The sequence below is a fragment of the Chiloscyllium plagiosum genome, unplaced genomic scaffold, assembly GCF_037043375.1.
Source record: "Chiloscyllium plagiosum isolate Xiang-an unplaced genomic scaffold, Cpla_swu_hap1 HiC_scaffold_8, whole genome shotgun sequence".
Taxonomy (NCBI): Eukaryota; Metazoa; Chordata; class Chondrichthyes; order Orectolobiformes; family Hemiscylliidae; genus Chiloscyllium; species Chiloscyllium plagiosum.
This window is the reverse complement of record NW_028270146.1, coordinates 33,879,333-33,894,204: the sequence shown is the minus strand read 5'-3', so window position 1 is coordinate 33,894,204 and position 14,872 is coordinate 33,879,333. Positions and strand designations below refer to the sequence as shown.

Below are 14,872 nucleotides of genomic sequence, written 5' to 3'. Positions count from 1 at the left end.
GTTGATACTTAAGATACCAAATTTCTGTGCCAGTGTGGTAGCAGAAGGTACACAGTTAACTTAAAATAGTCTTAGATATTTTTGTGGTGCTGTTTAACAAACTTGCATTTATTTCCAGTAGAAAATCAGTTTGGCTCTGGACTTGGTTATGTAATAGTCATTGATTTTCAGTTGGGAGTGGGTTCATGATGTGAATCTCGTGTCAAAAATAGTATAATTTATCCTTCTTTGTAATCCAGGTCCTTTAGTAGAATAAGAATTATAATTTTGTTCCTGATACATTATCTGCAATCATGTTTGTTTAAGATTTTATGCAATTGTTAAAACTTTAATTATTTGTGTGTCAGAATAATGAATAGAGCATGACATTACTGTATAGGGTGTTTGTTGTTTTGATTTACTATTTGGATAACAAGTGCTATTTTGCTGTCGTAATGACAGTAGAACCGTCAGTTTTCACTAAGTGCTCTGAAACAGATAGCAACTTCTGACATCACGTGCTCACCATTAAATTGCTGTCACTGATTTTCTATTCTTCCATAAGCTGTACAGTTGTAGCAATCACAGATGGAAATTGTAAAAATCACTTGAATTGCCAGGAAGTTTTACTTGTGCTGCTTTGTCTTGCTGGAAAAATGTGCATGTTTTAAAAGGTCTAATTGGGCTTTCTGGCAACTTGATAAATTATGTGGAATAGCCTCTCCGGTTCTGAAAGTTTAATTTTATCATTTAACATCACATGTCCCCATTATGATTACGTAAATACTTAAAATATCCTAAAGTTTGATATTTTACCTTAGCTAATCCCATGTGCATGCCAAATCTTAATTTTGCAATCCATAAAACTTCTAGAAAAATGAAGAATAATCGGTGCTTTTTATTGTCTGCTTCACGCCATGCTTCAGTGTGGCTAGCTTCTAAGCCTCCTTGATTCATTATTGCTACATATTGGTGATCCTCTAGTTGAGCCAGAATTAAATGACAGGAACAGTGAAGTCCATGCTACAGTTGCAAGGTCTTTTTAATGAGCTCATTTGTTTGAAATTAGCAGCAAACAGTGTAATATTTTTGGTTAGCCACAAAATATTGGGCCAAGATTTCTCATGTCCATTTGCTTGAGAGAAACATATGCATCTGTGAATTGATGAAATACTTGATGAGTGTATTGTACTTGACCCAGGTGCTCGTATGAGGAGCGTTCCAGTTCTTTTCAGTGAAACAGACAGTACTACAGCAGGAATGTATGGGAAAGTCCGAAAAGCAGCAAATACAATAGACCGATTCAGGTAAATTTCTGCTGATTGTTGCTTAGACCTTTCATTTACAAAATGTAATTGTGATTAGGATATGTAAATTTGTCTTTTCTTTCATATGTATTTGATTTGTTTCTGTCTTGTGGTGATGGCAGTGGAAATAATGTCTCATATCTTTTACAGCATCCGGTTAGGAATTTTTCTGAGGCGATATCCAATTGCAAGGGTATTTGTAATTATTTATATGGTGAGTTCATTCTTTTACCATTTACAATGTTCGTCTGATTTTGGTTGATGCTATGTCTCGACATTTAGATTTTGATTTTAATTTAAGCCCATGGGAACCAGTTTAGATACATCGTGCTAAAGATGATAAGCCATAAAACATAGGAGCAGAAATTGCTGAAAAGTTTCTCAAATCCATCCATTCGCTTTCTCCCTGTACCCCTCTAACTCCTTGATACTCAAGAACCTAACTGTCTTATTCTTAAACATACTCAATGACCTGGCCTCCACAGCCTTCTGTGGCAATGAATTCCATAGATTCACCACTCTCTGGCTGAAGAAGTTTCTCCTTATCTCTATTCTAAAAGGTCTTCTCTTTACTGTAGGGCTATGTCCTCGGGTCCTAGTATCTCCAACCGTTGGAAACATTTTCCCAACATCTACTCTGTCCAGGCCATTCAGTATTCTGTATGTTTCAATTAGATCCCCCATCATCCTCCTAAATTCAACTGAGGATAGACCCAGAGTTTTCAAACGTTTCTCATACGTTAAGCTATTCATTTCTAGGACTATTCTCGTGACCGTCCTCTGAACACGCTCTAGGGCCAGTACATCCATCCTGAGATATGGGGCCCATAACAGTGCACAATACTCCATAAGTAGTCTGACCAGAGCAGTATAGAGCCTCAGAAATACATCCCTGCTTTTTTCATTTAAGTCCTCAAAATAAATCCAATTGTTGAATTTGTCTTCCTAACTACTGACTCAACCTGCAAGTTACCTTGACAGCATCTGGATTAGAACTCCCAAGTCTCTTGGCACTTCAGACTTCTGAATTTTCTCCCCATTTAGAAAATAGTTCATGTCTCTATTCTTCCTACCAAGGTGCATGTCCTCACACTTTCCCACGTTGCACTCCATCTGTTACTTCTTTGCCCACTCTCCAAACATGTCTAAATCCTTCTGAAGCCTCCCTGTAGCTCAAATCCTCCAATCCTGGCAACATCCTTGTAAATCTTTTAGGAAGCCTTTCAAGTTTCACAACATCCTTCTGATAGGAAGGAGACCAGAATTGCACGCAATTCCAAAATATTCAAAAGTCTAACCAATGTCCTGTGCAGCTGCAACATGACCTCCCAACTCCTGTACTCAATACTGTGACCAATAAAGGAAAGCATACCAAATGCCGTCTTCACTATCCTATCCACCTGCAACTCTACTTTCAAGGTCTGTTTGTTCAGCAACACTCCCTAGGACCTTACCATTAAGTGTATTAATCCTGCTAAGACTTGTTTTCCTAACATGCATTACCTCACATTTATCTAAATTAAACTCCATCTGCCACTCCTCAGCCCATTGGCCCATCTGATCAAGATCCCGTTGTGATCTGAGGTAACCTTCTTTGCTGCCCACTACACCTCCAATTTTGGTGTCATCTGCAAAGTTACTAACTATACCTCCATTGTTCACATCCAAATCATTTATATACATGATGGAAAGTAGTGGACCCAGCACCAATCCTTGTTCTGGTCACAGGCCTCCAGTCTGAAAAACCACCCTCCACCACCACCCTCTGTCTTCTACCTTCGAGCCAGTTCTGTATCCTAATGGTTAGGTCTCCCTGTATTCCACGAGATCTAACCTTTCTAACCAGTTTCCCATGGGGACCTTTGTCGAACGCCTTACTGAAGTCCATATAGATCACATCTACCACTCTGCCCTCATCAGTCCTCTTTGTTACTTCTTCAAAAAACTCAATCAAGTTTGTGAGACATGATTTCCCACGCACAAAGCCATGTTGACTACTGCTGTGCTCTTCCAGCACCATTGATCCAGAATCTGGTTTCCAGCATCTGCAGTCATTGTTTTTACCTATCCCTAATCAGTCCTTGCCTTTCCAAATACATTTGCATCCTGTCTCTCAGAATTCTATCTAATTTCCCACCACTGAGGTCAGGCTCACTGGTCTATAGTTCCCTGGCTTATCCTTACTACCTTTCTTAAATAGTGGTACCACATTAGCTAACCTCCAGTCTTCAGATAATATCCAGATGATACGAATAGCTCGGCAAGGCGTTCAGCAATCATTTTTCTAGCTTCCTACTGAGATCAGATACACCAAGATGCCACCATTTATTTCCCTGCATTCTTTGTCTTCCATTTCCTTCTCCAAGTAAACACTGATGCAAAGTACTCGCTTTGTATGTCCTCCATCTCTTGCAGCTCCATACAAAGGTCACCATGCTGATCTTTGAGGGGCTTAATTCCCTCCCTAGTTACCCTTTCCTCAATGTACTTGTAAAGAACCTTTGGATTCTCCTTAACTCTATTTGCCAAAACTATCTCATGTCCCCTTTTTGCCCTCCTGAATTTCCTCTTAAGTGTAATCCTAATGCCTTTATACTCTAATAAGGATTCACTTGATATATCCTGTCTATAACTGACATATGCTTCCTTCTTTTTCTTAACCAAACCCTCAATTTCTGTAGTCATCCAGCTTTCCCTACACCTACCAGCCTTTCCTTTCATCCTAACAGGAACATACTGTCTCTGGACTCTCGTTATCTCATTTCTGAAGGCTTCCCATTTTTCAGCTGTCCCTTTACCTGCGAACATCTGCCCCCGTTCATCTTTTAAAAGTTCTTGCCTAATACCATCAAAATTGGCCTTATTCCAATTTAGAACTTCAACTTTTAAATCGGGTCTATCCTTTTCCATCACTATTTTAAAACTAATAGAATTATGGTTGCAGGCCCCAAAGTGTTCCCCCACTGACACCTCAGTCACCTGCCCTGCCTTATTTCCCAAGAATAGGTCAAGTTTTGCACCTTCTCTAGTAGCTACATCCACATACTGAATCAGAAAATGTTCTTGTACGCACTTAACAAATTCATCTCCGTCTAAACCCTTAACACTATGGCAGTCCCAGTCAATGTTTGGAAAGTTAAAATTCCCTACCATTACCACCCTATTGTTCTTACAGATAATTGAAATCTCCTTAGAAATTTGTTTCTCAATTTCCTGCTAACTATTAGGGGGGGTCTATAACATAATGCTAATAAGGTAATCATCCCTTCCCTATTTCTCAGTTCCACCCAGATAACTTCCCTGGGTGTATTTCTGGAAATATCCTCCCTAAGTGTTACAGTTGTACTTATCAAAAATGCCACTTCCCCCTTCTCTCTTGCCTCCCTTTCTATCCTTCCTGTAGCATTTGCATCCTGGAACATTAAGCTGCCAGTCCTGTCCATCCCTGAGCCACGTTTCTGTAATTGCTGTGATATTTCCAGTCCCGTGTTCCTAATCATGCCCTGAGTTCATCCGCCTTCCCTGTTAGGCCTCTTGCATTGAAATAAATGCAGTTAATTTATCAATCCTTGACCTTGAATCAGGGAGGCAATGCACCATTCCAATTTCCCGCTGCTGAAATGTCTGTCTGTGCCTCTGACTAGAGAGTCCCCGACACAATCAATTACTTGGAACCCGACGTCCCCCTCATTACATTGGAGCCTGTCTTGATACTAGAAACTTGGCTGTTCGTGCTACATTCCCCTGAGAATCCATCACCCCTACATTTTCCAAAGCAGCATACTTACTTGAAATGAGGATAGCCACAGAAGGCTCCTGAACTACCTTCCTACCATTCCTATCTTTTCTGGAATTAACCCATCTATGTAACTGTATCTGCAGCTTTTCTCCCTTCCTTTAACTGCCATCTATCACATCCCCTTGCTCTTGTAAATTTCTCATTGCCTCTAACTGTCGCTCCAACCAATCCATTCGATCCAAAAAGATTCGCAACCAACTATGCTTATTGCAGATTTAATCCTCAGTAAAACTCGAAACTCCCACAATTTCTCAAAGAATTGCAGCAGATTTGTCAGGCATGACCTACCCCTGATGAAACCATGCTGACTTTGCCCTATTTTGCCACACACTTCCAAGTATTCAGAAATCTTATTCTTCACAATGGATTGCAGAATTTTGCCCACGACAGAGGTTAGGTTAATTGATTTATAATTTTACATCTTTTGCTTTATTCCCTTTTTAAACCGGGGTGACACGTTGGCAATTTTCCAGTCCTCTGGAGGCTAAAGCCTCCACCGTCTCTTCAGCTATCTCCCTAAGAACTCTCGGATGTAGTCCATCTGGGCCAGGTGATTTCTTCACCTTAAGGCCATTCAGCTCTTCTAGTACTTTCTCCTTGGTGATGGCCAACATTCACAGCTTTGTCCCTCACTCTCTTGAATTTTTGGGATGTTACTCGTGTCTTCAGTTCCTTAGCCAGTTCCTTGTTCTCCACTACTATCTCTCCAGTGATCGTTTTCCAGTGGCCCAATGTCCACTTTTTTTTGTCCTTTTTATATATCTAAAGAACTCTTACAGTCTACCTTTATATTACTGACTAGCTTACCCTCCCCTCTTCATTTTTTTGTTGGACTTTATAAGCTTCCCAAATCCCTGGTTTCCCACTGCCCTTCACCACATTATCTACTTTCTCTTTTGCTTTTCTGCTACCCCTGACTCCCCTGGTCAGCCAGGCTTGCCTCATCCTCCCTGTACCATGCTTCTCTTTCCTCGGGGTGAATCTTTGCTGTGTCTCCTGAATTACTCCCAGCAACTCCTGCTATTGCTGTTCCACTGTCTTTCCTGCTTGGCTCATCTCCCAGTCAATTCTATCTAGCTCCTCCCTCATGCCTCTGTGGTTGCCTTTATTCAGCTGTAATACCATTACCTCTGATTCTATCTTCTCCCTCTCAAATTGCAGAGTAAATTCAATCATATTATGATCCCTGCCTCCTAAGGGTTCCTTCACCTTAAGTTCTCTTTATCAAGTCTGCTTTAAGTTATCTATGCTAGCAGCATATTAGATCACCTGTGGGTCAACTTCATCTTTTCAAGCCTCTGCTACTGCTCTAATTCAGACTTACATCCTGCTACCACCACATGACTTCTGGCTCTGTTACTCCCATAGCTGCTGCTATTAATCCCAATGGCTAGATGGGTACCATTTACAAAACTGATTTTTTTTTTTGTACTGCCTATGATTGTGTACTGGCAGTGATTGTATTTACGTCCAAAGTATGGATTTCTCTTCTCCTCTCCACAACCCCCACACACACCATGGTGTCCAGAGAAAGTTGGCCTATGCATTATATGGCCATTCAAATTGTTGTAATATTGAGTAACATTGCTTTCAGCCTGTTTTGAATGTAATATCTGCTAAGAACAGCATAGCCATGAGAAGTGTAGTTGGAAAATGCAGGCTGAAGGACAATAAGGATGCACAAAAGAATAAATTCTGAATCTTTATAATGTGCCTACATAAACTCACTTTCTTTACTCTAGTGTGCAGAATTGAAGGTAGTTTGTCCTTGTTTGTTTCCCTGTTCAAATACCCATTCTGTCCTGTTTAAGTCTTTACTGTGCCCAATAAAATTGACAAGAGATCTAGCTGTGTTTCAAGTTCCTGTCAGTTCTGGACTGTAATGCGACTGGAAAAGTCTATACTGATTGATTCTAAAATATACCAATTTAAGATAGTTTTGACTAGGAATGAAAGCTGAAAAAGGAGGCTGGCTTGCACAGGGTTTTGAATTCATTGCTGCTGGGCACAAGTCGGAGAAAGTGAGGACTCCAGATGCTGGCGATCAGAGTGGAAAAGTGAGGCATTGGAAAAGCACAGCTGGTCAGGCAGCATCTGAGGAGCAGGAGAGTCGATGGTTTCGGCATGACACATTCATCAGGAAGGCTTATGCCCACAATGTTGACTCTTCTCGGATGTTGCCAGACCTGCTGTGCTTTTCCAACGCCACACTTTTTGACTCTGCTGGGAGCATGTACATGGTACGTAAAATTATGAATGTTGGTTTGGTATCTTCCTTTCGCAGAGCTCAAGCTAAAGTTTTGCTGTTGTTATAAACGTAGTGTTGTCCATTCATGCTCATATATCTTTTTCTGTCCAATATCCTAATCTGTATTACAAGAGGCTGAATGTGAATTAAGTGTACTGAAAGTAGGGGAGAAAAAGTGTGGAACAGCATTGTTCATTTGAATTTTAGTTATTCATGTTTATCCAAGAAATTTATGACCAAATATGTACCAAACACTATTAGTTCTAATTTGCTGTAGGATTGCAAACATGCAGAATGCAATATTTTCAACCTCTACACAAGAGTGGGAAAATAAAATATACAAAGTAAGCAGCTTATTGTTTTGAGCTTTAAATGGTTTGCCTTGCCCCTAGAGTTTGATACGTAAGTTTAAAAACCACAGATAAATTTCAGAATAAGAAGTAAAATGTAGCAGCAGTTTTTTGCTGGTACTGAGGTTTGTAACTATGGGAACAAGATCTTGCTATAACTTTTGCAGGTTTATCCTTTATGATCAGGTGAGCAGGCACCTATTGTTCCCCTCTTGCTCTCTCATTTTTCTTTGTTTGATTGCAGCATTAATTTATTTGAAAAATGTATGCCTTCCTGTTTTGTGAGTACTTAGGTCTTTGATCATAATGATCATAAAATAGCAATGAAAACAGATATTGTTTGTTTTTTTAAAAATGTTCTTTTTAAAATAAATCTAAGTAAGGAATAAAATATACATGGTTTGTGCACATAGTAAGGATCGATTCACAGTCTGTAATTAGGCTGCTCAGCAGAATTCAGGCTGAATCAGATGGTATCTCTTCTCAGCAGAGAACTGGAAGATCTCTTTATACTTGTGCAGGCAACTGTGGAATTGAGTTTGTTGCTTAAAATCTGCTGCACATAAGTCTAATTATAACTTTATAACATCCAGATTTGGAAGTTGGCATCTTAGAAAGATCTTGTTGTTCAAGTAATTAGGTTTCATAGTTTGTCTCCATCCAGGTGTTAATTCTTAATGTTGTGCTGATGGGAAAGAACATTTAATTCATTCAAATTTCTCTGAACCTTTGGGCTTTGCAGATATACTGCCTGTATCTTTGGAGCTGGAATGTGGAAGGTGCAGTAATGCAAATTAGCTGACCATCTTGATTATGTGTGCAACACATTTAGTCACTTTTTAAAACATCAGATTTTTTTCAGAAATTCAATTCCGGTTTCTGGCCAATTGAGTTAAAATCAGTTGTTTGATATAAATGTATCATCTTAACTCTCCTACATATCACCTGTGTTAGTTCTTAACCAAGGCCCACCCAGGTCTATTGACATTACTGAATAGGCAAGAAGACACTGAGTTGCCATTTTGTTTGCTATTATCCTTCTGAGGGATATGCCATTTCTTTGCTTACTAACCTCTTCAACACACTCAGCAGCACTTCAAAAGTTAAAAATGCAATTTGTTCAGCAGTTGTTGTTCTGCTGCTATATAAATTCTTTTAATGCTTGGGCTTGTTATTCTCAAAGTAATAGCTCAAGTTTTTAATCAAAGTTTCTGCTTTTCACCCATTCTATTTTATGCCTACAGTCTACAGTTTCTTTCATGAATATGGATTTTGTTTGCAGCTAAAAAGCTTGCTGACTGATTATTTACTGAAACCTTAAATGTATACATTTAGTTTAACTTGAATAGGATACCTGTATATCTGAATCGTTGACAGATAAACTTACACTTGCATAATTCAAAAGTTTGGTTTCAGTTTGATTAAAGCACAAAAAAGTTCCTCGATTATGTATTCACTTTCAATGCACTGTAACTATCTTTCATTCAAAGTCCTTTTTTATATAGAGCTTAGCTTGTGCAACATGTTCGCATTATGTGTGAGAGTTGAGATTAAAAGCAGCTCTTTGGATTTACAAAACTTGTATATTATGTTCCTGATGCCAAGGTTCCCTTTCATGGATTGTGTGCAAAAACCACAAAACACATGTAAAACTCAACACAAAGTGATTGTCAGAAAATCTTATCTTGACCTGTTATGGGGTCAGCTGGTCTTTGTTCATTGCAGAAGTTTAGTTGGCCTTCAGCCACCAACACAAGGCCTATTGTTAGGGGGCCCAGCAAGGCCTCTGTAAAATACAAGCAACTTCAGATTAATATTTTAAAGTTGTTCTTAAATAAACTATTCATGCAGGTTCATAGTTAGGGCATACAGGAAAAAGAAATGCACTGAAATTCATCTAAAGAAAATTTCTCGTAAAGGAATTTATGAAACAAAGTAAGCATTAGTGCAAGGGAATCAAGATTATATCTTTATTGTAAGTGAGATAACTTTTAAGAGAAATTCTTTTTAAAGGTAATTACCACAATGGTAGAATCTAATAACATAATACAACAAACTGACTTCTTGCACTCAAATCATTCATGATCAGGTGAGGCAGTTTCAAGGTCATATATCTAAACTCAATATACTGGGCTTTGCAGAAATATTTCTAGAGGGTGCCTCTATTTAGTGCAGTTCGTACTAAATTGACCAATCCAGCAATGAAATGGAATTTTAAATGGAAAATATATTCATTCTAGTTTTTTTCTAAATTCATTCATAAGATATGGGTGTCACTTGTGAGCTACCATTTTACCAATCCCTAGTTGCCCTTGAGAAGGTGGTGGTGAGCCACTTCTTTGAACTATTGCAGTCCATGTGTTGTTGGTAGACTCAAAATGCTGTCAGGGAGGGATCTCCAGAATTTTGACCCAGTGACACTGTAGCAATGGTAGTAAATTAGGATAGGTAGTGGCTTGGAGAAAAACTTGCTAATGATGGTGTTCGCATATGTTTGCAGCCTTTGTCCTTCTAGGTGTAAATGAGTCCTGGGTTTGGAAGATGCTGTCTTATGAATTTATTTCAGGGTACCTCTGAATATGACTCTCTCAGATTGCAATGTTCTTAAAAATTGTACAGGTTTAATTAAAAGATGTTGTTGTTTCAGGCACTGCTGCACTTCTGGGTAATGATAGTACTTCTGACATATACACCGGAGATACACCATGGTTCCCCTGATGGTCAATGAAAAGAAGTAACCATTAGCACATCAATTGTTGGATCCAGAATCTTTTTTGTAAATTTATGTAGCACATAGCTACACCAGTAAGCCTGTATATACTGTAGAACTAGCTTATGTTTATGATCATGAGAATAAATACAACTTTAAAAAAAGTTCATTCTTTTCTGCATTTTATCTTGGCACTTTCCCACTCCCCTCTTAGTTTGTACATACAAAAGTTATGTAGTTATATTGATGGACATATGACTTGATTTGTGCAATATCTTTTAATAAACTTATTTCAAAAACGTTGACTCAACGTGTGGTACTATATTTGTTGCTACAATAATGTAATGGCAAAATTGTAAAACAAAAATGAGAAGATTATGCAGCTCACTGTCTTACACATCTTGCTGCAGGATCTGACCTGAGCATTTCTGAGTTTGTGGAATCAAAGAAACCTACAGCAAAGATTAATGTCACTCAGCCCATTCTGGCCTGTGCCAGCTGTTTGAAAGTGGTTGTGCTGAGCCCCTCATCCATGATTCTATTTTCTGAACCCCTGTAAATTCCTCATCCTCGAGTACTATTCCAATTCCCTTCGAAAATTTTGTGAAATTGCTTTCCACTCCCTTTTCAGTCTCAGCTTTTCAGTTGCCAACAATAATGGTCTAGAAGATTTTTGAACCCATAACTTCTCTGCATTAGCCCATTTTCCAGAGGAAAATTTGTATCTATTCCACCATTTCCCTTTTATTCTGGGATCTTCAACTTTTGGAAACCTTCTGTTTTCCACTTTGATTTTTCTGAAGGGATTTGACAATTTATGCAGTGTTTAGATTAACCTGTGTTACCTCAACAAAGAATTCAATCTACTTTGTTGGACACTTATTATCTTCAATAAATGCAGGTTCTTAATTAATGCTTTTAAAATAGTGTATTTTATCTCTGATGGTTTACAGAAAGTTCTCCATTGCTGTTGTTAGACCTGTAGTTTCCTAGTTTATTCCTGTGCCCTTTCTTGAGTTGGGATGAAACATTGACATTTTCCCTGTACCAGTGAAGATTAACAGTGTGACCAATTGTCAGGATGCTGCCTGACCTGCTGCGCTTTTCCAGCAACACATTTTTCAGTGTGACCAATTGCCTAAGATATTTGTGGCCTCTGACATACTGCATGTTGTCCTGTTTACTCCACAGCTTACAGTAATGTTGATCCTTTAATATGGCTATTATTCTGACCATAACTTGCTTTTATTATAGTCTTTGCTATATTTGGAAAAACAAACTGATCATTGAATAATTTTACACATGCTTCGCCTTTGTGGAAAATTTCTTGTTGGGTCTTAAAGGCCTAACTTTTCCTGAACAAACTGCTTACATTCTTTACATTTATAAAATGTGTATGTTACCCTAAAAAGGACGTACAAAGGACATTTCCTCTTGTGGGAGAATCCAGAACATGGGATCAGCTTGAAATAAGCAGTTCACCTTTTTAAGGCAAATTAGAAGAGTCTTCCCTCCTCCCTTGAGGATTGAGAGTCAAGTTCTGGATATCTCCTTTACAGTGTAATGCTCCTTGTGTAGAACTTAACATTTACCTTCATTTACTGATTTACAGTATACTCTTCAATTAAGTGAAATTCCAGATTCACCCCTCAGGTTTTGGTTTCTCTTGGTCACCATGGCCTCAACATCTTGCACAAAACACAATGGACTCAAATCATTTTGAAAGCTGTAGGCTTCTATTTCTTTGTTTTTGCAGCAAAATGCATCTCCTTGGCTAACCTTCAGTGGTGTATTGTACGTTCTTTCTTTGGCTGTAGAATCATAGAAGTTTTATAGCACAGAAGATTTTTGGCCCATTTTGTTAGTGACTGCTGAAATACGAGCCAACCAGCTTCATTGCATTTTGCAACATTTAATCTGTAAACCTACTTGAGAGCCATATCCAAGCACCTTATAAATGAGTTGAGATTTTGTTTCTACTACCTACTCAGTCATAGCTACTGCCTTGCATTCAAGGAGCCTTCACTGTTTATAAATCTCAGGTTCTCAGGAAAGTAAAGTGCTGAGTCTCGTCTGTTTGCAGAGGCATTCTAATCAAGAATGTTCCAGATAATAGTATGAGTTTTGGCTACTTATTTCATAGCAGCCATGTCGGAACAATTTAGAGAAGACACAGTTCAAGACATTGTACTAGAATTATCACTTCTGACAAGTCTAACTTGGCAAGAGCATCTGAATCATATTTGTTTTCCATTCAGCCAGGCAATACACAAAGAGATTGTGGGGAATCTTAAAACAAAATGTTCTCGGGCACAGTTTAAATCAAAATGTTCTAATCACCCTGCATAAATTGTTCAGAAGTCATTAATTTGTCATTTATTGCCTGAGTTGGCGAGTGAGAATAAGTAACCGCATGAGATTTAACATTAGTATGCTAAGGAGCAAATTTAAATTTGAAGTATTGAGGTAATAAGTATTTTAAATGCCTGTCTATGTTGACACTAAGAAAATTACTGAACAAATTACATGCTTCATGTAATTTTGGTTTTGGATGATTGACACAAGTGGAGTGATGTTGGTTAAGATGCAATTAAACATTTCTTCTGATTCTGACAATCTGTGCTGGTATCCTAGTTGCAGAAAATGCTTGAGAGGCAGATTTGTAATCAATGAGTGAATGGGAGTGTCGGTGGTAAGGTAGACGGTTGGAGCTTTATCTTTACGCATGCAAAACCCAACCCAATTATAGTCTCTAAGCTCTTGTTTGTTCCTTTTTCTGTCAGGTTAACTTGGCATGTTTCTATCCCTTGTAGGGCAAAAGTTTGGAGCTTTACAACAAATGAACTGCTTTCAAGCAGATCACGAATAGCATGGAAAGAGGCTTTTCAGCCCATCAAATTCACATTAGTCGTCAGGCACCTACCTAATCCTGTTCCCCAGCAATTGATGCATAGCCTTGAATGTATGGATTTCAACTGTTTACCTAAGTGCTAAAATGTTTGTGGTTCCTGCTACCACCCCCTCCCCCTTTTAGATAGAGTTCCAGATACTTACCTAGGAGAAAGTGAGGACTGTAGATGCTAGAGATCAGAGTCGAGTGTGTGGTGCCAGAAAAGCATAGCAGTTCAGGCAGCATCCGAGGAGCAGGAGAATCAATGTTTTGGGCATAAGTCCTGATGAGCTTATGCCAGAAATATCGATTCTTCCCCTCGAATGCTGCTTGACCTGCTGTGCTTTTCTAGCACCACACTCTTTACTCTAGATGCTTACCACTGTTTGGTGGGGAGAAAAACCTTCACTTAAATCCACAATAAATCTACCCTTGCTTTCAAGCTACATTCTTTGATAATTGACCCATTTAGAACATAGTACAGCACAATACAGGCCCTTTGGCCCTTGATGTGCTGACCTTTTGTCCTACTCTAAGATCAAATTAACCTATATTTTACTATCATCCATGTGCCTATTCAAGAGTCACTTAAATTTCCCTAGTGTATATCATACCATTGCTGGCAAGGAAGGGATTATTCCCCCTCGTGAAAGCCATTTCCAACCTGGGAAAAAGTCTCTGGTGATACACTCTATCTATGCCTCTCCATCTTGTACACCTCTATCAAGTCACCGGTCATCCTTCTTCACTGCAATGAGAAAAGTCCTGGTTCCCTCAACCTTTCTTCATAAGATATTCCCTCCAGTCCAGACAGCATCCTGGTAAATCTCCTCTGCATGGTCTCTAAAGCTTCCACATCCTACAACCAGAGTTGAACACAATATTGTAAGTATGGTCTAAGCAGGGCATTATGAGCTGCAGTTTAGGCTCACAACTCTTAAACTCCATCCCCCTGTTAATGAAAGGCAGCACACACCAAATGCCTTAACAGTCAACATGGGTCAACTCAACTAGGAGAAAGGACTGCAAATGCTGGAGATCAGAGTCAAGAGATGGGTGTTGGAAAAGCACAGTAGGTCAGGCAGCATACGAGAAGCAGGAGAATCTACATTTTGGGAAAGAGTCCTTCATCAGGAGTTCCTGATGAAGGGCCCTTGTCCAAAACAATGATTTTGGATATGGACCCTAAGATCCGTCTGTTCCTCCACACTGCCAGGAATCCTGCCTTTAATCCTGTAATCTGCATTCAAATTTGACCTTTCAAAATGAATCACTTCACACATTTCCAGGTTGAACTCCATCTGCCACGTATCAACTCGGCTCTGCATCCCATCAATGTCCCATTGCTACCTACAATAGCCTTCTGCATTGTCCACACATCCTCCAACCTTCATGTCATTGGCAAACTTAGTAACCCATCCATCCACTTCCTCATCCAAATTATTTATAAAAATCACAAAGAGCAGAGGTTGCAGAACCGATCCCTGCAGAACACACTGGCCACAGAGCTCCAGAATGAAAGTTTCCATCTACTAACATCCTCTATCGTCTATGGGCCAGCCAATTCTGTATCCAGATAGCCAGATTTC

General features: G+C 39.1%; 1 protein-coding gene across 2 annotated transcripts in view; it reads left to right on the top strand.

The window, feature by feature from the left end:
• The window catches only part of golga5 (golgin A5), a 44,064-nt gene extending 33,366 nt beyond the window's left edge, over positions 1 to 10,698 (top strand). For both annotated transcript variants that reach the window (XM_087989687.1, XM_087989688.1), the window contains exons 11-13: positions 1,181 to 1,286; positions 1,437 to 1,500; positions 10,331 to 10,698. In XM_087989687.1, the coding sequence (XP_087845813.1) occupies positions 1,181 to 1,286; positions 1,437 to 1,500; positions 10,331 to 10,411 (251 nt within the window). In that variant the 3' untranslated portion in view covers positions 10,412 to 10,698. The remainder of the gene's footprint in view (positions 1 to 1,180; positions 1,287 to 1,436; positions 1,501 to 10,330) is intronic.
• The last annotated feature ends 4,174 nt before the right edge of the window (positions 10,699 to 14,872 follow it).